The sequence below is a fragment of the Alosa pseudoharengus genome, unplaced genomic scaffold, assembly GCF_046254945.1.
Source record: "Alosa pseudoharengus isolate Yale_2024_CS ecotype anadromous, Long Island Sound unplaced genomic scaffold, YU_APseudo_1.1 YU_APseudo_1.1_scf_17, whole genome shotgun sequence".
NCBI lineage: Eukaryota > Metazoa > Chordata > Actinopteri > Clupeiformes > Clupeidae > Alosa > Alosa pseudoharengus.
Genome location: NW_027468640.1, coordinates 25,371,935 through 25,396,833, shown reverse-complemented (window position 1 = coordinate 25,396,833; position 24,899 = coordinate 25,371,935). Strand labels below are relative to the sequence as shown.

Here is a 24,899-nt window from a genome sequence, read left to right as displayed (position 1 = left end):
TCTATATAAATAATCTAAACGGATACTATAAAGGTGATGGATTTTAATTTCAGGTCATATTTTGGGGGTACATTTTTTTTTTTAAATCAAATAAAAATAAAATCCTCAACAGTGCCTTACATGTAATGGAAGGGCATTCCAAAGATAGGGTGCACTGAAAGCAAACACTCTGATTTTTCTTGCCAGATGGAACGACTAAGAGAACAAAGTGTGTTGGTGTGTATGGGCTAATGAAGCTAAGATAAATAATGCAGTGCAAGGCCATTTAAGGCCTTATGAGTTTAAATAACTTTCAGCTCTGGCTTCTACTAGTGACAAGTGTATATATAAAACAGGTATTTACATTTAGTAGGTATATTTACATTACAGAATTCTGAACATATTGAAGACTTTGAGTTGTGCAATCAGGAAGACCAATAGGGTATTGTACAGGGCCGTAGTCACCATAGACATTGAGGGGGACGTGTCCCCCCCAATATTCAAATATGACCAAAATGTCCCCCCCAATATTCGGAAAATAAAGAAAGAATAAAGAAAGAATAAAGCGCTATACTAGGCCTACAGGAAACCAACACGTATCTGAAATGTAATCAAACGTAAATAACGCACAAATTAGTGACCTATGGTTCCAGAGTAGTCTACACCCCTGAGTGGTTTGTCCTGGTGATTTTCCGTTTTTCGTTAGTGGCGTTCGCTATCAAAAGCTTCCATTTACTGCACCCTACTGCGGTGAGGTAGGGCTGTCAACAATATCGCAAAAGCTACCGGAACAATTTTCACAAAACTTCTTGGAAAGGTGTAGCACAGGCTAAGGAAATCCCATACATGTTTGGAGCCGATCAGACTGAAAGGGAACATTTTCCATATTGTAGCCTATTCTCGCAATGATAGCGAAAGTGAAACGTTTTATTTTAAATGATGAATTTGTGCAAGCCTGTGTCATTTCTTTCACGTCTTTCAACATAAATAATGCATTCATATGCTAGTAGTAATGCCAGAAATTACCGTGTGTAGGCCTCTTAGAAATGATTGTTGCATCTTGCATATTATATTTAGATGCGCACTCAATCGCGCATCCATGCAGGCAAAACGTGATCAAATGTGGCGACAATACGTGATAGCAGTTAATGTGAATCGCGGAAATAACCAAAGAAAGGAATTTGCACCTCCATTCACCAATTAAAGGCTGTAGTAGGCCTAGTGTTTTTACATGTTGGCACAAAACGTCATTTCCAGGGTTGCCAACTCTCACGCATCTGGCGTGACACTCACGCTTTCAGCACCAATCTCACGCTCTCACGCACGCTCAAGAAATGTCACGCCAAATCCATAATTTTTTTTTGCAATCCGTTCATTTTTTGTTGATGACTAGACTAGACCACAGCATTGTTTCTAAATGACAGGATATGAGTTTAAGGCATAGATATGTCTAGACCAACAGCAGGTAGGTCTAATATCCGCCTACAACGTTCTCAGCGCAGTTTTCTCTGATTGTTGATTCGCTGACCAGGCTATTTTAATCCGGTCCGCGGCACCTTCACGGAACATGCTGCTTTAGACATGAGGCAGACCAACATAAATTGTGGCCGCCCATTCTTATAGGAACTACTCGCGAAGTAGCCTCACAGACATCACATGAAATAACTTTTTCTCATCTTTTATAAGGTGCTATAGCCGCTATTTGCTGCGATAAACGGTTCGCGAGAAAAATAAATTAACTTTCAAGAAATAATCATATTAGGCTACTATAGCTCTGCGCTCATTTCAATTCCTATAGGAGGAATATCTCACAAACTTTTCGTTCCACACATGACAAACCGTAAACATAAACAGCAGACCTTACCGAACACAAAGGTGTAATGCAATCCCCTGTACAATAAGCCGTTCCAGAGTAATCCGGTTTTGAAATGGTAGCAAATTTCTATATGGTCTCCAATTTTGGGCTTTAAGTGTCTTAAAACTGAGCTGTGCTTAAATACCTACATATGTGTAAATATTAAAATCAGAGGATGTAGGATAGTATAGAGTTAGATAAAGTTGGATGGCTCCAGAACTCACACCAGTGGATTGGGTCTTAAAGGAGCCACACGACTTTTATGACACTATAGCTGTTCTGTTGACCTTTAGATTTTTTGCTACTGGGCATGAAGGGCAGGCCAATTATGAGTTCTGTCCAACATTGATGGTAGGTTTAGAAGAAAAGTCACCACATTTTAATCATATTGCAATACCAATAACCGTGATCGATCATTTTGGTCATGATTTTTCATCAAATGTTCATACTGTATCTCTAGTGGCTGGTAGACTTTGGAATCCACCAGCCACAATGGTAGGTGGAAAAAAATATTTTAGGCTATTTGCATCCCTGATACATACGTACACTCATACACACATTCATAAGTCTCAATCTGTCAATTTCTTTCCACAAAACTCGCCAGAAGTCATAATTTAAGGGGTTATTTTTCATTTTTTTTCTACTAAGCTATTTTTCAGGTGGGCAGGGGGGCCCTTTTCATGTCTGTGCCCAGGGACCCAGTGGCTCATAATCCTTCCATGCCACAGGGTTAAAACACTGGTCTTGTTTTCAAGTGCAATCAATAATTGTACATTTTGAAGAAACTTAAATCATGGATTATACTGTACATAGCAAAAAAGTCTGGGGACAGACATTTTTAAAATTAGGTTTAGGGAAAAATTTAACGCACACGCACTATGACTTCACAAAATCTCACTCCAGCCAAACACCCAAAGTTGGCAACCCTGCATTTCTGTCAGAAGCCAGTCTATAATGCATACAGGGGTACACAGGGCCGTAGTCACCATAGACATTGAGGGGGACGTGTCCCCCCCAATATTCAAATATGACCAAAATGTCCCCCCCAATATTTGGACATAGAAAAATAAAGAAAGAATAAAACGCTATACTAGGAAACCAACACGTATCTGAAATGTAATCAAACGTAAATAACGCACAAATTAGTGACCTATGGTTCCAGAGTAGCCTACACCCCTGGTTTGTCCTGGTGATTTTCCGTTTTTCGTTAGTGGCGTGCGCTATCAAAAGCTTCCATTTACTGCACCCTACTGTGGTGTGGTAGGGCTGTCAACAATATCGCAAAAGCTACCGGTACAATTTTTACAAAACTTCTTGGAAAGGTGTAGCACAGGCTAAGGAAATCCCATACATGTTTGGACCCGATCAGACTGAAAGGGAACATTTTCCATATTGTAGCCTATTCTCGCAACGATAACGAAAGTGAAACGTTTTATTTTAAATGATGAATTTGTGCAAGCCTGTGTCATTTCTTTCACGTTTTTCAACATAAATAATGCATTCAAACTGTATGCTAGTAATGCCAGAAATTACCGTGTATAGGCCTCTTAGAAATGATTGTTGCATCTTGCATATTATTTAGATGCGCACTCAATCGCGCATCCATGCAGGCAAAACGTGATCAAATGTGGCGACGTTTACAATACGTGATAATGTATTGTACAGTTAATGTGAATCGCGGACAATAACCAAAGAAAGGAATTTGCACCTCTATTCACCATTTAAAGGCTGTAGTAGGCCTAGTGTTTCTACATGTTGGCACAAAACATCATTTCTGTCAGAAGGCAGTCTTTAATGCATACAGGGGTAACATGAGGTGAGTCAGACAGTGGGGCCTGTCTTAGTAGCCTATTCCTGAATCCTGTCCCTTTCAAACTACGTTAAAATTGTGTGATTAGCCGCCAGCATAATAAAATCTAAATTAAAAGACAAAATCTTATTAGGCTCCAAACCTATGAGTCTAAGCCTTAGTTTAAAAAAATCTTCAGGTGTAAGTAATAAGTTAAAGAACCACATTCTGTGTAATATATCATAAGATACTCCGTCAAAAGTTTGGAATAACCTAATTGACTGACCTAACTAACGACGTTTGTGATTTTTAATAATAGTTTTGCATGGTAGGAAATGTATTGAAATTCTGTTTGGGGGTCCCTCAGACCCCACCACAGATTTGGTCCCCCCCAATGTTGACATCATGACTACGGCCTTGGGGGTACATGAGGTGAGTCAGACAGAAGAGGGGCCTGTCTCAGTAGCCTTTTCCTGAATCCTGTCCCTTTCAAACTATGTTAAAATTGTGTGATTAGCCGCCAGCATAATAAAATCTAAATTAAAAGACAAAATCTTATTAGGCTCCAAACATGAGTCTAAGCCTTAGTTTAAAAAAAATCTTCAGGTGTAAGTAATAAGTCAAAGAACCACATTCTGTGTTATGTAGAGGTTATCAAAAGATACTCTAGTTTGTAATTTCTTTTAAAGTATACATTTTGAACACAAATGGAGTCACGGGTCCAGGGATGGACCAGTTGCTTCTTCTCCACCCTTCTCTTTTCACGGGTGGGGGGCGCATTCTGTTTGGGGGTCCCTCAGACCCCACCACAGATTTGGTCCCCCCCAATGTTGACATCATGACTACGGCCTTGGTATTGTAATAATAAAGTCTTAATGTAAATCAGGTTTCTAGGCCATATACAAGGAATTTGGTCTCTGCATTTGTCCCATCCATAAATTAGTGAACACACAGAGCACACAGTAAACACAGTGAGGTGAAGCACACACTAACCCAGAGCAGTGAGCTGCCTTGCTACAGTGGCACTCGGGGAGCAGTGAGGGGTTAGGTACCTTGCTCAAGGGCACTTCAGTCGTTCCGACTGGTCGGGGATCGAAACGGCAACCCTCCGGTTACAAGCTCGAAGCCCTAACCAGTAGGCCACAAGTCCCCCCCAGTAAACAAAATAAAGTCCTGGCGACGTCCCCTAAAGGTCCCCTGGCGAACGTCACCTCCTCGACATTGTGTAGGGTTCCCTTTATGTCCCGCGGACCTCTGTTCGGGAGGTCTAAAAGACGTCCACGAGACTTTAAGAGGACGTCCTGTAATGGTCACCGCGACGTTATGCGCGCGACGTTTATATTTCCGCGATGGTAAAAAAAAAAAAAAAAAACATGAAGCGCGATTTAGTATGGTAGGCTATTACATCCTGTAAGTCTCAGCGTTGCTAGGAGAGAGGGGAACGGAACAGCAACGACAGCACGCATCAACGACTTGTTCTACAACTACACAATCAACGTCACTCACCTCATATTTTCACGCATGTATGACAAATCACGTCCTCCGAATGTATTACACTAATGATGAGTAGGCTAGACATGGACATTTATAGCGGGCTAGGATGTGCTGCTTTCACATCTACGGTGTCATTTTCTTCATAAACTAGTACGACGTTTTAATGGGCATATCCCGTAGCATATTGTTCAAAACATCATCAGAGTAGGCCTAGGCTAGCCCAAGATAAATAGTTCAAACCATAGGCTATTGTTTCAAAATATTAAAAACTAATAATAGCCAAAAATACTAAATGAATCGCAATGCATGCTGGGAAGCAAAACTCAACATGAAATAAAGTAGGCTACATGAAACATAACTAGAATGCATTGACGTTATATCCACTCGTTTTCTTGGACCTGTGATCAAACAGGCACAGCCTAATGTAGCCTATCTTCCTGGAACATTGCATCGTTTTCCCTGAATGCTCTTTGTAGCCAACTTTAAGATGAAATAAATAGAAAGATGTTTCTATTCTATATCATTGTTTTATTAATAAACAGTAAGGCTCTGGTGAGGCAGAGAGCTTGCTCCTCGTCAGAAATCTCATCGGATATGTGCACTCTTTGCTGTTTCCACAAGGAGCTGCTGTAACATCGGGGACAGCTGCGTGACACTTTTAAACGCGAGCATGCGTCAAATAAATTACAATGACATTTAAACAAGTCATGAAGAAGCAGTATCCTTAATTCTTCTGCAATGTAGAGCTAGATCGTTTTGCTTTACAAATTAAGTAGCCTAGTCACTTATGTTGCTAGACAACCCTAAACAAATGCTACGTGGTCTGTTTTTAACATTTCTCTAGTTTTATTGCATCGTTTTCAGCTCCAAAAGTCAGTCCCAATTCGGCCGTGTGTGTGTTTCTGAAAATAAAAAAGATAATAAGTAGATGACTACGTTAAATAAACCACTGCCTATTTAGAGCATGTTACATGCATCACGTAATGACAGTTATCTGAAGAAATGCGCATTGTAGGCTAAGCTAGAAGAAAAGCGACTTTGCTAACGTTAGCCTACACCAAGCATCACATCAGCGAATTTGATAAAATCCCTTCCCTAGTTTGTAACATTATACATTAACGTTAAACTCAAAATGTATGTGCTACATAATTCAGCATGTATGCTGAATTATGTAGCATATACATTTTGAGTTTAACGTTAACAACCCTTTTCCCAGTTTATGAAGTTGTGCGTCTATGAGCAAAGTAGCCTAGGCCTACTTTGCTCATAGACGCACAACTTCATAAACTGTATATGATATGTTGCTTTAGACTACGGTAGGCTAATGCAGCTACTGCTAGAGATACTAGATAGATAGATACTTTAGTCATCCCCAGACGTAACGTGAAGTCGTGCATGGATGTGATGTCTCCGTCCTGCAGGCGGTAGCCAGAGCGCTCTCAACTCCGCTGCCATGTGTGAATAAACAAACGTCCCCCTCATGTCCCCGGTATAACGTTATTGTCGGGTCCTTAGAAGGTATTTGAAATGACCAAATGCAAATGTCATCCAAGGGACCTGACGGTGACGTATAACTAGTGTTTTAGCATTATGAATCTAATTTTGCTTATGACAAAATGCTGTACTGGTGATAGCCTTGATGTGAGACTGAAATGTTAGATGAGATTTTTGAAAGTTGGAATTTCAGTGACACATCCATCAATATTGACACACAAAATAAATTGACAGACAATTGTCTATATTTGGCTAGTCTCACAACTAATAATTGTTTTGTTAGCATTTAACGTTAGAAAGTTCATAACCATGAATTTTTAAGAATGTCAACTCCTTACATTTAGAATTACTCAGAATACCTAGACATCATATTGGCTTTAAATGGTATTGCAAATGAAACAAATAGTCTGGTATATTCTGTCAGTTTTATTGAAAATTACAACTTGAGTGATATAAGCAATATAAACAACATTGCTGTGACTCAGTACAAAAAATGCCACAACACAAAAATGTTTTAGAACATAATGTCAGTACACTTTCCTCAAAATAACATGTTGCTCTCATGTGAATGGTGAATCTCTGTCCCTTCAGCTCTTCTAGGTAGTGCCTTTTCCTAGATGTCATGGCTAAAAGTGAGTCTGAGCATAAAATTGTAGACATTTCTTAAATAAATGAATAATAAATACCTTAAAGTGAGGCACATGTAAACTAAATATGGTTTAAGGACAATCTCAGTTAGCTAATTATGATATAACAATCCAATTTGATAGGAATAGGCTCACATCAGCACAAGAAATATTGCTTCATAATGGCTATGTCCCCTTAAAAGTCATTAATTTGACCACAGTCTCTGGCTACTGAACAGATAACCTACCTAAAATAAGGTCAATATCAGTTTATACGGTGTAATAAAAATGCTAAGTATAGTTATATGCAAACACCATAACACAGTAGGCTGTCTTAACACGTTGAACCTTGACCCGCCTAACAGAACAGTGTGTTCTGAATATCCAAATGCTCTTTCCATTAGCTGACCTATCTGTAGTCGATAAGTACGGATCCATGGCGTTTTTCAGCTTTTCCAGATGATGGAGATGCTGGTGTAGACGTTACAGGGATCAAAGACACACTGTACAGACTGGTGATGAAGGTCTCCCATCCTCGGCGAAAAGCCCTATCGACTGCCTGCAAAGGACAATTGATTATCAGTGTTAATCAGACTGTTTGTAAAATAGACATCATCAACAACAGTCCTACATGTAAATCGGTATGCTACCGCCTTTTTGGTCCTGTTTACATTTCCCTTGGTAACATGTAAATCAGACTAAAGCAAAACTGTGTAGTTCAGTTGGGTCAGTGTTAGATCATCAGTGAGCCTGGACAACACAGGTCAGAGTCTTTAGATTATTACAGCACATAGAAAATGCAACTCAAAAAAAGAGTCATTGTCTCATAGGCTTCAGCTGGCCAACACCCCTTTTCAAAACACTCTTGACTCAAGGTCAACTAACAGGAGTTGTGTGGAATTAATGACACTCTTATCCCCCACCTCACTTTTCCTCAACCCCACCCTACCCTGTGCTACCTGTCTATCCATGTGTATACACAGTAAACAGTCTTATCACACCCTCAGAAACAAGGGCGAGGAAAGTGGGATGAATGGAATTTGTGGTGTGAGAAAAAAAACTAGAGGTAATGGATTACCAACACCACACTGAGGAATCTTTTGCAATGTTGAGACGATGCTTAAAGCAACACTATGGAGTTTTTCTACCTTCATAATATATTTCCAAAACTGTTCAACAACCTTAATGCATATTTGTGGGTTAGTCACTTGGCAGGCCCTACTGCATAGAGACAGGTATTCTGGATTATAACTGGATATAGATGCCCTGTTCATACAAACATTTTCATATCTCTACATTGTCATGGCTATAGATCAAGAAAAGTCGTCAGAGGGCAACCATACAAGTCCGATGTGCTCTCTGAACCATAGCTCTGAACCCACTGATGATGTGTCCCAATGATGTAGAACTATCTGATATTAGGGAACCATGACAATGTCCTGCCAACTAGAACTCAACAACTCATCAGGACTTTATCCTCCTCACAAATTCCTCGTCATAAATCGATTACGTAACCCTGCTGTGCTGCTGTTAATCTGTAACTGCTGTGTGCTATCCTGGATAAGACTGCATGTAATGCACAATCTAAGGCAAACAAAAAAGAATTCAAGGTTGAATGAATATCAAAGTATCATGCTCAGATTATTCTGTTTTAACTGAAAAAGACACAGTGTAGACCAATTGTATTCTCAGTATTTACCATTTTCCAAAATTGCAAATCGAGCTTCAAAATGAAGCTCGATTTGAAAATTAAAACGCAAAATTAAATGTTAGCTTGGAGGAAAACAATTGAACTACAATAAATTATATGGGATTAGATCTCTCTTTGTCATTTTGTTATCAGTGAAATGTACTTAGTCCGTTTTTATTGTAAACCTTACCTTACGGTAGAGCTTCAGTGTGCTTCTTTTAGCGACCTTCATCTGCTCGCCATTATTTTCTCTCTGGTTCTCCTTTGCCTTTATCTTCCCTTTTACTCCAGTCTCACAGTTCTGTCCCCGTAGGAGGGCATGGTCATCGGCCTCCTCCCTGATAGAGAAGTGAACTATGACGGGCTCAGGCTCCTGGACTGCTGGAAGTCCCTCTGTCTGGGTTTCAGATGATGGGTCGCACTCGGGGGTTGTATTGGAGTCTGTGCCAAGGCTCTGGTTGTTCTTCTGGTTCTTCTTCTCTGAGGAGCTTTTGTCTGCTTTGGCTTTCCTGGAGCTTCGTCTGCTCCATCGACTTGGTTTTCTTCGCAGGAGAGTGGTTGTCCCATCATCTTCCATCATGCCTTGGTTGAAGTCGAAAACACCAGGCTCCTTTTTCATTCGATTCTGTTCACATGACTTCTCAAGCATCCCAACTCCTGTGGTCATTCCTTGTTGTTGTGTTTTCTCTGGTGTGGCCCCATCATACTGTTCAACCTCTGTCTCCTCTAGGCGTCCGTAGAATCCACTTGCCTTGTCAAGAAATGAGGGGGATGAAGAAATGTTGGTCTTCTTTGATTTGTTGCCAGTCATGGTGTCTTCTTTGTCTTAGATACATTAAAGAAAAATATAAAAACATGATAAGTTCCTTTGAGCAGAATGTTTGCAACATATATTGTCATCATTAATTAATGACTTAAACACATTAAACTCACAGCTTTAGTAACTTTCGCAGCACATTCTACAGTTCAGTACATGAGCAAAATGTAGGGATACATTTAGGCAGTATTTATTGATGTTGGTGGCTTTTTTTTTTAGAAATATTTGTTTGTTACTAATATCTGCTTAGTAAGTACTCAATCAGATGTAATATTAAACATACTGTACATTATACCTTTCAAACGTGTTTTAGCTAAAGATAAGTATGACCGTGAATTATTACAAGAATGAAGAACATTTATGAAGACATCATTTACCTGATGTGTCGTCCTCTGGTCCTGGTGTGACTGTGGTCTTTCCTGAGTCTGTGCTGTCACCTTAACTCTTGTGTGCACGCACACGCGCATACACCCTGCCATAAAAGTGTGTGTCTGAACGTGTCGTGTCTCCCCTCTCTGATAAGCCAAAGCCTCTGTGTTGTTGTCATGACCACAAGAACTTTCCTTATCTTTCAATTCAGAGAAGCATTTATCTGTGATTTCTTTTGCCCAAACAAAATATATACATATACATATATACACACACAAGTGATGAGCCATGTGATGAGCCATGTCTGTTCCCATGTTTGAACGATACTTTTTGACATTTTTCCTGAGTGTCACTAAGTTTCATTCACACAGTTCTACCTCACTCAAACCACAAATGCAGTTAAAATTCTGTTTAAATGTAATAAAATGCAGAGCACTAAAAGCTAGGGTGACCCGGAGTGACGAGGGGTTTTTCAGAATCAGAATAATTATTTACTACAAACTAAAGAACAGTCAGGTACAAAGGCCAAGGGGTGTCACATTAGTACATTTGCTTTCTTTTTTTGAGAGGGCCCCAAACTAGTTTTGATAGCAATCAAGAACACTGCGAGAAGGTCCTCCTGTTGTTAGAAAACACATATAATATGGTGGCTGTGCAGGGCTCCAGACTAACTTTTTGCACTGGTGCGCCTAACTTTTTTTCGTAGGTGCACCAGTACAAAAGTTAGCATTTGCCACATCGCATTTAACACTGCAGCAGGTTCACTTTTTTTCCTTAATTACTGTCCTATATAAGTTGTCCTATGACTTATGATTTACAATTCTACAAGAAAAGTAACTTAATGAAGTGTTGGTGCTTTAAGTGCTTCACTGAGCTGAAATTTAAACTTAAAATATCTCAAGAATAACAGTGAGTAAATTAACAGTGCACGTCTTTCAAGGGCTTCAAACTGCACATCTCATGGCTCAATGTCTTACATACTATCCTTCATGATCTTTAGGCCTTGGCTAAACCAGCTCGCCATGCTAGCATCTTCCATAGAAATGTATTTGAGCACAATTTAATTTTCAATAAGAACATCACTATGGTTAATGCAGTAACGAAATGGTATGCCTATAGGTTATTGCAATGACTTGCCATGCTCAATCTAAATGTGTCCATTCAATTCACCGTACACAATGACCACAGTTATACATGCAGGGAATATTCGGGCTTTAAATGTAGCAGCGATATTCGGTTTGCGCCAAATACCGGATTAAATTGATTGATGCCATCAGAATGAGTTTACACAACTCGCGCGCAAAACGAATATTGCTGTTGAAAACCGGGTTCCTGCATGTAACTGCGGTCAATGACGCACTCCTTTTCGGTGATATCTGTATCTCTGTCGTTCGGGAAGGCCTTGTATGCATTGTTCGCAATTTTAAGACGTCTTTTCATCTGCAATGACTCCTATACATTTGGCGCAAGTGGCATTCCTGTACGTCGGGTTTACGTTCAAACTATTTTTCTGGTGAATAATTATTTCGGACTGAACTTGAAGGGAAGTTTCACTAGGCCTATCGTAGGCAACGATAAACTTGATCATCATCTCGGGCTTGTCTGATCGGTTTGCTGCTGCCAGCCGCCGAAAGGCAGTGGGGAGAGGGGACATTTATCTCGGCCTATGTGACCACACTGTAATGCAACTACATCCACTCTGTTTATCTGACGGGTCTCTGACCTCTCTCTCTCTCTCTCTGCAGCATACGCATTTTCAAATTTACACACAGGCACTGGGCCAGACCAATCAGAGGCGAGGTCCCGCCCTTCACTATCTGTGATTTGTTTAAACCACGATATTGGCCAATACAAATATGTGTCTGTTGTTGAACCAATGGTAGTTTCAATGCGGACACTTTTTCCTCTCTCGAATAGCTGGTCGCACCGGTGCGACCTCCGATTTTTTTTAGTCGCACTTTTGAAAAATTAGGTCGCATATGCGACCAAATTGGTCGCACTCTGGAGCCCTGCTGTGTAAAGTTAAAAAAAGATAATAAAAAAACATAGGACCCTGATACACTTTGTTCAAACAAAAATGTATTTAGAGTTATGCCCATGTATTTTACAAAATAAAGACATTATACTGTACACATTACATTATTCTTATACATTATGTTCTACTTTAAGGAAAAGGAAGGCAAAAATGACAAACATGACGATGAAAAATGGCGCAGAATCGGTAGAATCCACAGCCTAGTGTTGCCAGACTGCATCTTAGCTCTGGCTTCAGCGGAGTTACAGTCATGCAACTCAATAAAGATGTCAAGCTCCAGCTTCCTGGCTGGCCAATCAGCTAGTTTAGAAGTATAGACGGTAACCGTGTAATGACCCATATCAATAACATCAAAATAGAAAAAAAAAGATCAAGGCTCATTCAAAATACCCCGAATCCAGATTACCCCCAATGGGGTATATCTAGACATCAATGTAATAGGAGTTTGGAATTGCTTACTATACAAACAGCACAGTAAAACAACATGTGCTGATTAACACTGTACAAGTACTTCCAGTTTACTTTCCACATACCTACAAAATACCTAGACTTTTTTTTATGGCTTACACAATAGCAACACGGTACAAACATATACATTCACAAGCAAAACATTCAGACTTAAATATATATGTCTATAGTTTTCCATAATAAATAATGTCCCATGAACCATTAGTCTTGCATTTTACAGTATTGACACAGAATGGAGCGGGGTTGATTTCCAAGACAGAAACCAAATTAAATTATAGTTTTAGATTAACTGCTTCTGGATTCCAATTTCCAGGAACAGGACTTAAAGGTTGTATCAGCGATTTCAGGCCCGAAAAAGGCCCAAACATAAATGATCACATTCATCTAATCGATCCGCTAGCTGTCTGCCCCATAAGCAGGCCGTCAAAAAAACGTGTCTCTGTAGGCAGCCTAGGCTCCGAGATCTGTACACAAAAACAATTGCTTCCAAAAAGGGTTGGCAACCCGCTCAAAGGCAAAATAAAGTGTTTCATCCAATAACTGACGAGATGCGCGTTTAGGAGAGTTTTAATTGCACGGGAGGGAGGGGGAGGAAGTAGCGAGCTAGCGCTCTGTTTTGTTTGAACATCAACAGAAGTGACGTATCCCCGCTTTCGCTGATACAACCTTTAACTATGATTTTGAGGGGAATGCCTCTGTATTAGTGACATTTTCTTATATGCATCTGCAACTACAGGACTTGATAAAAACACTATAACCTGTTTGGCATAATAACAAGCAACTCCTCCTTAGGGCGTACTCACACTGGGCACGGTTCACTTGTACCGTGACGGAGTACGGTTCTCTCCCGTTCTTAGTCCGCACTCACACTGCATACTATCAAACTGTACCCAGGCACGGTCGAGCTGCTGTGCTCTAGAATCTTTGCATAGGCGCGATCACAAGTCCAACCGTACCGTGTACCGCTCCGTACCAGGTACGGTACGGAGCGATCACAGTGGTCAAACGAACCGAACTTTGTCGGTCAAACGTACTCGGGCACAGTACGGATGGCGTAGTGTGAGTACACCTTAAGTGTTCCACCACGTGGCCATCTGCAGTGGTGGCTGGATGAGAGAGGGCAGGAATGTGATGGCACATGAAGAAGCTACAGGAGCATTTTACACTTCCACATTGGGATCAGAGCCCAAACCCTGCTTCTGCAATGCATCTTCCCTCTTCATCTTTGGCTTTTCGGTGCGAGTATGCCACACCAGAATCTAAACACAAAATATTTATTTAGTGTCGTGACCATACTGAGGATATCAGAAGATTGTTTTAGAAACACAGCAAATCTTAACACCAAGATTGTCAGTAGTGTCAAACATCAAAATCATGTCAGTCGCACCAGAAGTTAAGATGTTAATCTTTTTCTCAAATAATATAATATCACAAAAAAATCAAGTCATAATAGAAAAATAGAAAGACAATAACTCTAGTAGTCAAAACAGACACTCCACAATGTAACGCTCCACAGCAGCAAAGAGGCCAATGAGATTCACCTTAGTGCACATATCTGCTTTTGGCTCGAGCTCTTCCATCGTAATTATTCCCTGAAGGAAGCTACTCTCCAGGAAGCCCATCTGAGCATCCCCATCAAACACGGCATCAGGATTGGTCAGAACAAGGTGCAAAGACACAGCAAAGCCAGCCATGTCAATTGGGAATGGACGATTGGGGCGCCAGCCAGTGTGAAAGCGGATGACCTTTCCACCGTCCACTACCGGACTCTCGAAGCGCATTCCGCCCACTAAGCCGACGGGCCAGACGGACACACCTTGAGTGTACCGCATCTGAAGAGCAAAATAGACACACACACACAGACAGACAGACAATGAGGGAAAGAGTGTTTGTACAGTTAGTTTTTTTTAAATAATATTTTAAACATAAACTTAAAATGATTGACAAACATCCAAATAATGTACATGCAAGTAATTATATCTCAATTTCTTACTTTCAAATAACAATAGGCCTACATTTAAGGTTATGTGGTGGTAAAAGTACTTATGCATTATAACTGTATGCTTTGCAGGAGAGTAGCCATTCCGGTGGCCTTATTTGTCCTTTGTTCCTATTTGGCAGTAATTCTTTTGAGGGCAGCTATGTTTTACAGTACAGGAGAATTTTCACATGTTTACATGCCTTACTGTGCTGTAACATTCTGGTAATGAAATCAGTGTATTCTACCCGTAGGTTTCATATCAAAGTCAACCTTCTCACCACTGTCACATCTTTGGCACCTGGTCCCCTCAAAGCAATGACAACAAACACACTACTGGCTTACACATCTGGCATCAAGTAAAATCAAGGTTCACCTCTTCAAACAACTTCAGACTGTATGTGTTGTCATCGTCCGCAAAGTACACCACTGCGTTCGCCACAGCAGCTCCGTGCTGCCCCCTGCTGGTCGAGGCCATCTCCCTGAGCCAGCGCAGGCCCTCGTTCCTCTGCTCTGCACCACGTGGCTTCAGCCAGCTGGGGTCACCCTCCTGAAGCTTCCTGTCCTTGGGGGTGAGGATGTGGAGCTGTGTGTAGGTCAGGCCAGACTCGGCGAGAAGGTTGCGCACCAGCGCCGTGGGCTGGTCCGCGTCCTCCACCACCACCCAGTGGAGCTGAGGCACGTGCAGGAATGTCTGTGAGAGGCGCATCAGCTCCGCCTTCTGCACCAACCTGACAGGTTGACAGGGACAAAAGAGGCAGAGCATTTGGCAAGAGCACACAGTGACACGTAAAACTGATAGCTTCCGAATCCGTAAACTTACAAATTGCACACATCAGGGGGGTATTCCCAATACATGGTTTAAGTGGCAGACCTGGGTGAGATGTTTCAGAATAAGTGATAAACCTCCCAATAGAGGGGTCCTACAGCTTCATTCTTCTAGCAGAACAAAACCATAGGGATAAGAGGTTTACCACGTACTCGGAGTTGGGCCTTAGTTACCCAGGTTATCACTAAACCAAGTACTTCGAATACCCTGCCCCCCAGCTGGAAACATCATTTGAAACTGATGGTTTCCTGTGGTTCCAACTGTGTGTTACTACTGTCTGAACGTCTTTTGTAATCTAATAGTAACTGTTTCAACAGCAGTGGGAATATGTTGCCCTCTTACCCGCTTAGTTGAGTTGACGATAACGGCAAAAGTCAAAAACAAATGCAAAATGTTAACAGTGAAGTGATTCAACAAATACCATTTAAAAAACGTTACCTGGCATAAGTGGGCGTTATGACATAAATGGTGGGAAGATGGGTCTTCTTGGGAGCTTTAGTAGTGTCAGATCTCTTCACCTCTTCTTGCAATTTTTGCAAATCGCCCCGCAATCGCGAAATTGTTCTATCTTTAATAATGTCATGTTCTGTGCAGTCGCAGCGTTGGCCTGAAATAGATTTGGGCAGCGCAGAACTCACATTAATACTACACGACTGACTAATGACAATGATTTGCATTTTAAAATAACACATAATACAATTACAAAGTACTGTCAGTTATCACAATGAATTAAAGCATGTTGATTTAGGACTGTCCTGCTTTACCTAGTTGCATCAAGGCATAGACGAGCCCCAGCAAAGAGACCATGAAGTAAAGCACAAACACGGTCTTCAGCTTCAGCTTCAGCCTCATCTTCAAAGCAGTCTAACCTACGAGAACATTCGGAACAAAAAAGCAATTGCGTGTTAGCCCCCAGGTCAAGAACCTAGTTAAATAACCAAGATAATAAATTAGCCAGCTAATTGCAGATAGCCAACAGTGATCATAGACCGTCAAGACATTTTGTCAATCTCAGCTTACCTGTGTGATAAAGTCAGATGAAATTGCGTCAGTAAATCATATTTTTAATTTATTCGGTAAGATCGCTCACATCACAGGAATATTTTACTAATTGCAAATATGCTAGCTAAAAGTCATTCATTTACATTACGTTAAGTTACAAACATTTTGTCTACCAACAACTTCCGCTATTGTCGTGCACCAACGTAGTATCCCGTCTTATCATTTTGGCTACCTACATTGGTTCCGCTGTGAGGGGGTGTGCCGTTATGGGCTAACAGGGGTCCACATGCATACCGAATGCATTATGCATGGGCAGCAAAGTCATGAGCAGGGTTGGAGATGTCAAAACCCATTTAAGTTCACATCTTGAGGGAATAAGCTTTCAGAAAATATCTGGTTTAGGTGGTTGAGTCAGTTTTCCCTAAATGCCACAGCCCAAAAGGTATTTATTATACACCCAATTAACGTAAACCCAATGTGTTATGCATGGGCAGCATACTAATGAGGAGGGTGGGACATGTCTCATGTGATGTTAGATCACATCCTGAGGGTATAAGCTTTCAAAAAATATATGGTTTTAGTTGATGTAAAATGTATTTTGTACACTTTCTCACCTAAATCCATAAAATCCCATTCATTTCAATGGGAAATGTAGCCTACTTAAGAGGCTGTAGAAATCTTCAGTTGTGAGTCTGGAAAGTCCATCACACATTTTTGTCATATGGGGGCATAGACAAACAAAATAAAACAGGTTGTTTGGCTTGGTGCCCTTTTATGGCACCGACTTTTCCGCTGGCTCATGGACTAAATGTTGCATGTAGCATATGACAGTTTCAGGCTGATTCCTAAATCATTATTAAACACATAATTAAACGTTAGATTATATCACATTCTAAATATATAGTTCCACCTAACTTAGTTAATATTGGCTGCTTTATGTAAGCAATGTAAGATTTTTCTTAATCTCTGGTACCAGGGCTACAAGAAAATACAACTTCATTCTAGTGGGGGGGGGGGGGGGTATCAAAGTTATCAGTCATGATGCACTTAACACATCTGAGGAACAAGTAGCAGGAGGATCATGTATTTCTAAGAGTTAGCATATTGCCCAACGTGGATTTTTGTCAGACGGTCAGAACTTCAAAACAAATGCAGCATGTGGTGGTAGCAGCATACAAGGCTTCTTTTTCACATTTACCATTTGCTGTTTTCTTACGATTTTCTATAATTTTCCCCCTCAAAATATAAATCCATTATACCACCCTGACCAGTTGACCTCATGACATCAAACCAACTGTGCAACATAGACACCAATGCCTCACATTTCCCACTAAGCTTGGTTTTCAAATATACTGTAGCCTACCTTTTGCCATTCTTTTTTCTAGATTTCCGCCCAAAATATAAATCCATTATGCTCCCTGACCAGGAGCATCTTGTGACATCAAACCAACTGTGCAACATAGACATGTTCCACTCATGCCACAAAGCCTTAGCCTGGGAATACCCATACAAACCTTTTTTGGGATTTGGGATTAGCTAACTCTCAATCTAGAAGGAACTGGTGTCAGTGAGGCTAACAAGGTCTGGTATACACAATTTTAAAGCTGTTTAAAGAACATGACATTATTTAAAGATAGAACAATTTCCTGATTGAAGGGCGATTTGCACATATTGCAAGTAGAGGTGAAGAGATCTGACACTACTAAAGCTCCCAAGACCCCCCCCCCCCCCCCCCCAAAAAAAAAAAAAAAAGAACATGATCCTGACCAGTTGACCCCACCACATCATACCAACTGTGCAACATATATTAACATGAAAATTATTAATCTTTAAAGTGCTTAACTCTGGATTTATAGCTTGACGTATATCCCTATGTAACATAGGGTCTGGTGTAGTTCATTTGTCGAAGATCCCATAACACCAAACTCTATAGAAGCTAATTACAGTGCATGAAAATGCACTGTACTGTTCTTCCAAGTCTTCTTATTACAGTGCATGAAAATGCACGGTAATGTTCTTCCTAGGCTTCTTATTCTTAGCTTTACTATTCTTCTTCTAACGAGTTAATGCAGCTTCAACCGTTTAACGTAGAAATTTAATTCAAACTATGTTACATAGGTCTTACTTATGACACGTGGGCTTTGTATTTTTCATCTTTGTAACTTACTTTTTAAACTATTAATTAAAAACTACTCAAAACTTAACATTGGGCTGATGACATCACAATGGGCTAATTAACTTGATTTGCACCTGTATCAACTTCCAGCTGCTCAACTAAGCCCCATCAAAGAGTTAAACTGATTGATTGATTAAACTATTAATTCAAAACTATTACAATTTCCCTATAGACTTAACATTGGCCTTTATGACATCACAACAATTAGAATCTCGTGCCAGGTGACCAGGCCACCTGCATCAACTGTCAGTTTCTCAGGCTTACATACAGTCTCATTTCTCTTAAAGGAACACGCCACCCAAAATCATTAGTAATATATGTTCTTACCTTAACTTTCACGAGTTGAGTCATACATCTCCTGCGCCGGTAGGTGCACTCAAACGCTCTGTCGCACGGCTCGAATGTGTTAGCATGTTGCTATGCTAGCGGGCTCTGCCGTGGCCGTAGAGAGAGTAACATAGCAGTATTCAAACACCTCCACGTTTTCCCTACTTAAATACAGTTGCACGAGTAGGCCTAGTTGATAAAAATGTGTACGTCACACAACATGAAACGTGGCGATTTTCCAAGCGAATAAACAGGAGAACTACAAATGTGGCGCAATAGCACTTGGGAGTACTTCGATAGCGTGGTAATATTATTAACACCTAATTGTAGATCCTATCCACCACAGAGTTTAGAATCCATGCTGGATCGACCCTCAGCCTCTCCCTCCCCTCTGAGCGAGAGAGAGGCACACACACTAGAGATGCGCTGATGGGCTATTATTTCAACCATAACTGCAAAACTTATCATCCATCAGTCATCCATCAGCATCAAAGTTTGTTGACCAATTTTCAAAACTGCACCCGCCCACCATCCGCTGGTTGTTTTAATGTAGGCTATATGGGTGATGCAACGCTGCTGACGTGAGGCTAGAAAGCCCTTGCCTGTTCTAGAAAGACTGATCTAATGCAGCAAATATATTAAAAGGCAAAAGTCGTACATTGGCTAGGCCTATCCCCAGAATATCAGCAGCAAACTCAGTCTCTGTCGCGCAAAACAGTCTCCAAATAAAACGCACATCGGCCTGTTGCCTATTCTGCCAGCTTGTGACAATATATCGTCCAAAATGCTTGATTGCATTGCATTCTCCACATTTTTAGCTAAATTTTCATGTACCACATCAGCATTTTTGTTCAGTGAATCTTTTGTAAATTGCTTTACAATTACCGTTGGGCCCTTGTCAGCAGACTTCGGCTTGCCTCCACTATTCACTCCTTGTCTTCCGATGTCATTTCTGAGTCATCTACAGATGTTTACACACATTCACCTCCCTAAATAGAACCAACTTCAACCTGTGTTATATCCTAGATGAGACTGCCTGGGTTATTTTGTTTAGATATTAGCCTAGCCTATAAAACACATAATTGTAGCCTACCATTCAGGGAATAGGCATTTAAAAGAGAGACAGAAAGTGATATGACTAAGAAATGACATCGGGCGATGGCAGTGCAAGATGTTCAGAACCTAAGAGCTAAAACTTCTACAAACTCAATAACATCCACAGCGGAAAAAGAAGGTGAAAAATAGTCGGAAAACTTAGATGTGTAAGGCAAGCAAGCAAGTTTGGCGGTTGTTACTAAAAATGTGAACATGCACGTTGCATTGTTGTGCGGTGGACTTTCAGAATGAATGGAGTCGGAGTTTCTTTAATATTGAGGCGTCATATTTGTCCGATGGCCTGCTATAAAATGAATTGCGATGTCTGTCTGAAAAAGACGCGCTCGCGCTGTCAAAATGAATGGGAGTCTTCAGAACAGGCTTGTCAGTCAACCTGACATAACAGTGTGTAAAGTAGCCTATAATGTGAATGACTTGTTATTTTATCAAGGATTTCTTTCATTTTGCAAAAAATAAAGTACAATAGGCATTAATTAGTAGGCCAGGCATGCTGAAATTATGTGGCAAATTGCGTTTTTTATTACAATGATAAAATTGTAAAAGGACATGACCGAAGCTGAGGCAAGTCAGGCAATAGGCCTATAGGCCCGACAGTAATTGTAAAGCAATTTACAAAAGATTCACTGAACAAAAATGCTGATGTGGTACATGAAAATTTAGCTAAAAATGTGGAGAATGCAATGCAATCAAGCATTTTGGACGATATTGTCACAAGCTGGCAGAATAGGCAACAGGCCGATGTGCGTTTTATTTGGAGACTGTTTTGCGCGACAGAGACTGAGTTTGCTGCTGATATTCTGGGGATAGGCCTAGCCAATGTACGACTTTTGCCTTTTAATATATTTGCTGCATTAGATCAGTCTTTCTAGAACAGGCAAGGGCTTTCTAGCCTCACGTCAGCAGCGCCGCATCACCCATATAGCTATAGGCCTACATTAAAACCAGCGGGTGCAGTTTTGAAAATTGGTCAACAAACTTTGGTGCTGATGGATGGCTGATGGATGATAAGTTTTGCTATGCAGTTATGGTTGAAATAATAGCCCATCAGCGCATCTCTAGTGTGTGTGCCTCTCTCTCGCTCAGAGGGGAGGGAGAGGCTGAGGGTCGATCCAGCATGGATTCTAAACTCTGTGGTGGATAGGATCTACAATTAGGTGTTAATAATATTACCACGCTAGGTTGAAGTACTCCCAAGTGCTATTGCGCCACACATTGTAGTTCTCCTGTTTATTCGCTTGGAAAATCGCCACGTTTCATGTTGTGTGACGTACACATTTTTATCAACTACTCGTGCAACTGTATTTAAGTAGGGAAAACGTGGAGGTGTTTGAATACTGCTATGTTCCTCTCTCTATGGCCACGGCAGAGCCCGCTAGCATAGCAACATGCTAACACATTTGAGCCGCGCGACAGAGCGTTTTAGTGCACCTACCGGTGCGGGAGAGGTATGACTCAACTCGTGAAAGTTAAGGTAAGAACATATATCACTACTGATTTTGGGTGGCGTGTTCCTTTAAGACTACACATCCTGTTCAACTGTTTCAACTGTTCAGTCATTCAGACTATATTAAACCAAGGCCGTAGTCATGATGTCAACATTGGGGGGGACCAAATCTGTAATGGGGTCTGAGGGACCCCCAAACAGAAGCCCCCCCCCCCCCCCCACCTCCAAATATACTTTAAAAGAAATTACAAACTAGAGTATCTTTTGATAACCTCTATATTACACAGAATGTGGTTCTTTGACTTATTACTTACACCTGAAGAGTTTTTTAAACTAAGGCTTAGACTTATAGGTTTGGAGCCTAATAAGACTTTTGTCTTTTAATTTAGATTTTATTATGCTGGCGGCTAATCACACAATTTTAACTTTTAACGTAGTTTGAAAGGGACAGGATTCAGGAATAGGCTACTAAGACAGGCCCCTCTTCTGTCTGACTCACCTCATGTTACCCCTGTATGCATTATAGACTGGCTTCTGACAGAAATGACGTTTTGTGCCAACATGTAGAAACACTAGGCTTACTACAGCCTTTAATTGGTGAATGGAGGTGCAAATTCCTTTCTTTGGTTATTGTCCGCGATTCACATTAACTAGGCTATCACGTATTGTAAACGTCGCCACATTTGATCACGTTTTGCCTGCATGGATGCGCGATTGAGTGCGCATCTAAATAATATGCAAGATGCAACAATAATTTCTAAGAGGCCTATACACGGTAATTTCTGGCATTACTACTAGCATATGAATGCATTAAAGACATGAAAGAAATGACACAGGCTTGCACAAATTCATCATTTAAAATGAAACGTTTCACTTTCGCTATCATTGCGAGAATTGGCTACAATATGGAAAATGTTCTCTTTCAGTCTGATCGGCTCCAAACATGTATGGGATTTCCTTAGCCTGTGCTACACCTTTCCAAGAAGTTTTGTGAAAATTGTTTCGGTAGCTTTTGCGATATTGTTGACAGCTACCTCACCGCAGTAGGGTGCAGTAAATGGAAGCTTTTGATAGTGCACGCCACTAACGAAAAACGGAAAATCACCAGGACAAACCACTCAGGGGTGTAGGCTACTCTGGAACCATAGGTCACTAATTTGTGCGTTATTTACGTTTGATTACATTTCAGATACGTGTTGGTTTCCTATAGGCCTAGTATAGCGCTTTATTCTTTCTTTATTTTTCTATGTCCGAATATTGGGGGGGACATTTTGGTCATATTTGAATATTGGGGGGGACACGTCCCCCTCAATGTCTATGGTGACTACGGCCCTGTATTAAACCTCATCTACCTAGCAAATAATTTAACCATTTAAACTATCCACCTATATTAAACCTCATCTACCTAGCAAATAATTTAACCATTTAAACTATCCACCTATTTAACTGTTCAGTCATTCTAACTATATTAAACCTCATCTACCTAGCAACCAATATAGTTTGTTTTTACTCTGTATGATATTTTACATTAGCCTAGAAATCTAGACGCACCCTAGCGGCAGCAAATTACATTTGCTTCCAGGGCTAGTCTAGCAACTCTCCGTTGGCTTGTGAGCTCGAAAAATTAAACTTCTATCAGGCCAATCAAATCGTGTATAAAGTCGTTAGGCGGGCTTAACATAATGATTGATGGCAGAGTTGCAACGGTTTGGCTTGAATTCCCTGCTACTTGAAAACAAAGAAGATGGATATTGCTGTTGGCCAACAGTGTGACACGAGACACAGTAAGTTGGCAAAAGTTTGAACTAGCCAACTAGCTCCGCTGGTGGGGAAACACATGGGACTCAGCGCTGTCCTATTGCGTGCAGAGGGAATTTGAAAGACAACCGATTATCCCGCCCCTCGGACTGAGCACTGCAAACGGTGAGTGCCCAGACCCTACATTTTAATGTGGGTCTGGCTCGTCAGGCTAATTTTACATCATATTTTTTGCATTTTCATACACTGTATTTCCTTCAGGAAATGCTTTTCTAGTTAAGCTATGCTAAGTCTTCATTTTTTTAATGCACTCGTAATTCCCTGGAATTACATTCTCTAGTTTTTACGATTATTATTCTTCTTCTAACGCAGTTAATGCAACCGTTATAACCGTTTAACGTAGAAACTTCATTCAAACTATGTTACGTAGGCCTAGGTCTTACTTAGGACATGTGGGTTTTGTATTTTTCATCTTTGTAACTTTTATACTTTTTAAACTATTAATTAAAAACCACTCAAAATTTCCCCATAGACTTAACATTGGGCTAATGACATCACAATCGGGCCGTTAAGCAATTAGAATCCTAGTCCAGGTGGCCAGGCCACCCGCATTATCTGTCAGTTTCTGCAGGCTTTAAACATACAGACTCATTCTCTTAAAACTACACATTCTGTTCAACTGTTTACTCTGTCCACAACTGTTTCAAAAGTCCTCGCTACAATAATTCCCTATTGAATAATTTAACCATTTAAACTATCCACCTATTTAACTGTTCAGTCATTCCAACTATATTAAACCTCATCTACCTAGTTCAGTCTTTCCAACTATATTAAACCTCATCTACCTAGTTCAGTCATTCCAACTATATTAAACCTCATACCTAGCAAATAATTTAACCATTTAAACTATCCACCTATTTAACTGTTCAGTCATTCCAACTATATTAAACCTCATCTACCTAGCAAATAATTTAACCATTTAAACTATCCACCTATTTAACTGTTCAGTCATTCTAACTATATTAAACCTCATCTACCTAGCAACCAATATAGTTTGTTTTTACTCTGTATGATATTTTACATCAGTGTTTCTCAAACTTTTTCAGAGGAAGGACCACTTAACCAATAAAAAAGAAACGCACGGACCACCTAGCTAAAAAAAAAGATTAGACCTACTTCAACAGTATATTAGCCTACAAAATAGGCCTACTCACTGAACCACCTTGCTTATTGTCTTTGCACTTTGCTTATCGTGTCAGAGGAGTCATATGATTTAAACTGGCATATCTTACAGTGTTGAGAACTGTTTGGATTTACATACAAGTTGGTTCAAAATGGCAAACAACTCGTCTATATTATATTTTATCATGTCTGTTCGCGGACCACTTGGAATAGCTTGCGGACCACCAGTGGTCCCCGGACCACACTTTGAGAAACACTGTTTTACATCATATTTTTGGTATTTTCATGCACTGTATTTCCTTCAGGAAATGCTTTTCTAGTTTTCTCTAAATCCCTTCAACATGTAGAAACCATAGATTTGGATTATTCTGGGGAGATACAATGTGTCAGTGTATGTTCTACAAAGGCCATTAATAATTTTTTTTATTTTTTTTACAACGATCACAGCTCTGACTAAAAGACAGAACACCA

At 40.4% G+C, this 24,899-nt stretch overlaps 2 protein-coding genes across 2 annotated transcripts; both read right to left on the bottom strand.

Annotated features, from left to right (window-relative positions):
- Positions 1–7,022: 7,022 nt before the first annotated feature.
- LOC143128045 (uncharacterized) lies at positions 7,023–10,210 on the bottom strand. The gene is made up of 3 exons (XM_076289722.1): positions 10,122–10,210; positions 9,118–9,752; positions 7,023–7,796 (listed from the first exon to the last, which is right to left on the bottom strand). Exons 2-3 carry the CDS (start codon positions 9,736–9,738, stop codon positions 7,647–7,649), a joined length of 771 nt encoding a protein of 256 aa, XP_076145837.1. The 5' UTR covers positions 9,739–9,752; positions 10,122–10,210; the 3' UTR covers positions 7,023–7,646.
- Positions 10,211–12,172: 1,962 nt separating this feature from the next.
- b3gat3 (beta-1,3-glucuronyltransferase 3 (glucuronosyltransferase I)) lies at positions 12,173–16,606 on the bottom strand. Its single transcript, XM_076289073.1, has 6 exons — positions 16,444–16,606; positions 16,188–16,292; positions 15,862–16,030; positions 14,971–15,325; positions 14,158–14,448; positions 12,173–13,875 (listed from the first exon to the last, which is right to left on the bottom strand). The coding sequence occupies exons 2-6, from the start codon at positions 16,273–16,275 to the stop codon at positions 13,777–13,779; spliced, it is 1,002 nt and encodes a 333-aa protein (XP_076145188.1). The 5' UTR covers positions 16,276–16,292; positions 16,444–16,606; the 3' UTR covers positions 12,173–13,776.
- Positions 16,607–24,899: the final 8,293 nt, after the last annotated feature.

What these genes read in the sequence shown, in the direction of transcription:
- LOC143128045 (XM_076289722.1), bottom strand. Translation starts at nt 9,738, where the DNA reads ATGACTGGCAACAAATCAAAGAAGACCAACATTTCTTCATCCCCCTCA. An exon ending in CACTGAAGCTCTACCGTAAG is followed by an intron (nt 7,797 to 9,117) that starts GTAAGGTTTACA and finishes TGTCCTTTGCAG; the next exon opens with GCAGTCGATAGGGCTTTTCG.
- b3gat3 (XM_076289073.1), bottom strand. Translation starts at nt 16,275, where the DNA reads ATGAGGCTGAAGCTGAAGCTGAAGACCGTGTTTGTGCTTTACTTCATG. An exon ending in CTATGCCTTGATGCAACTAG is followed by an intron (nt 16,031 to 16,187) that starts GTAAAGCAGGAC and finishes AATCTATTTCAG; the next exon opens with GCCAACGCTGCGACTGCACA. An exon ending in GTCTGAAGTTGTTTGAAGAG is followed by an intron (nt 14,449 to 14,970) that starts GTGAACCTTGAT and finishes TTTGCTCTTCAG; the next exon opens with ATGCGGTACACTCAAGGTGT.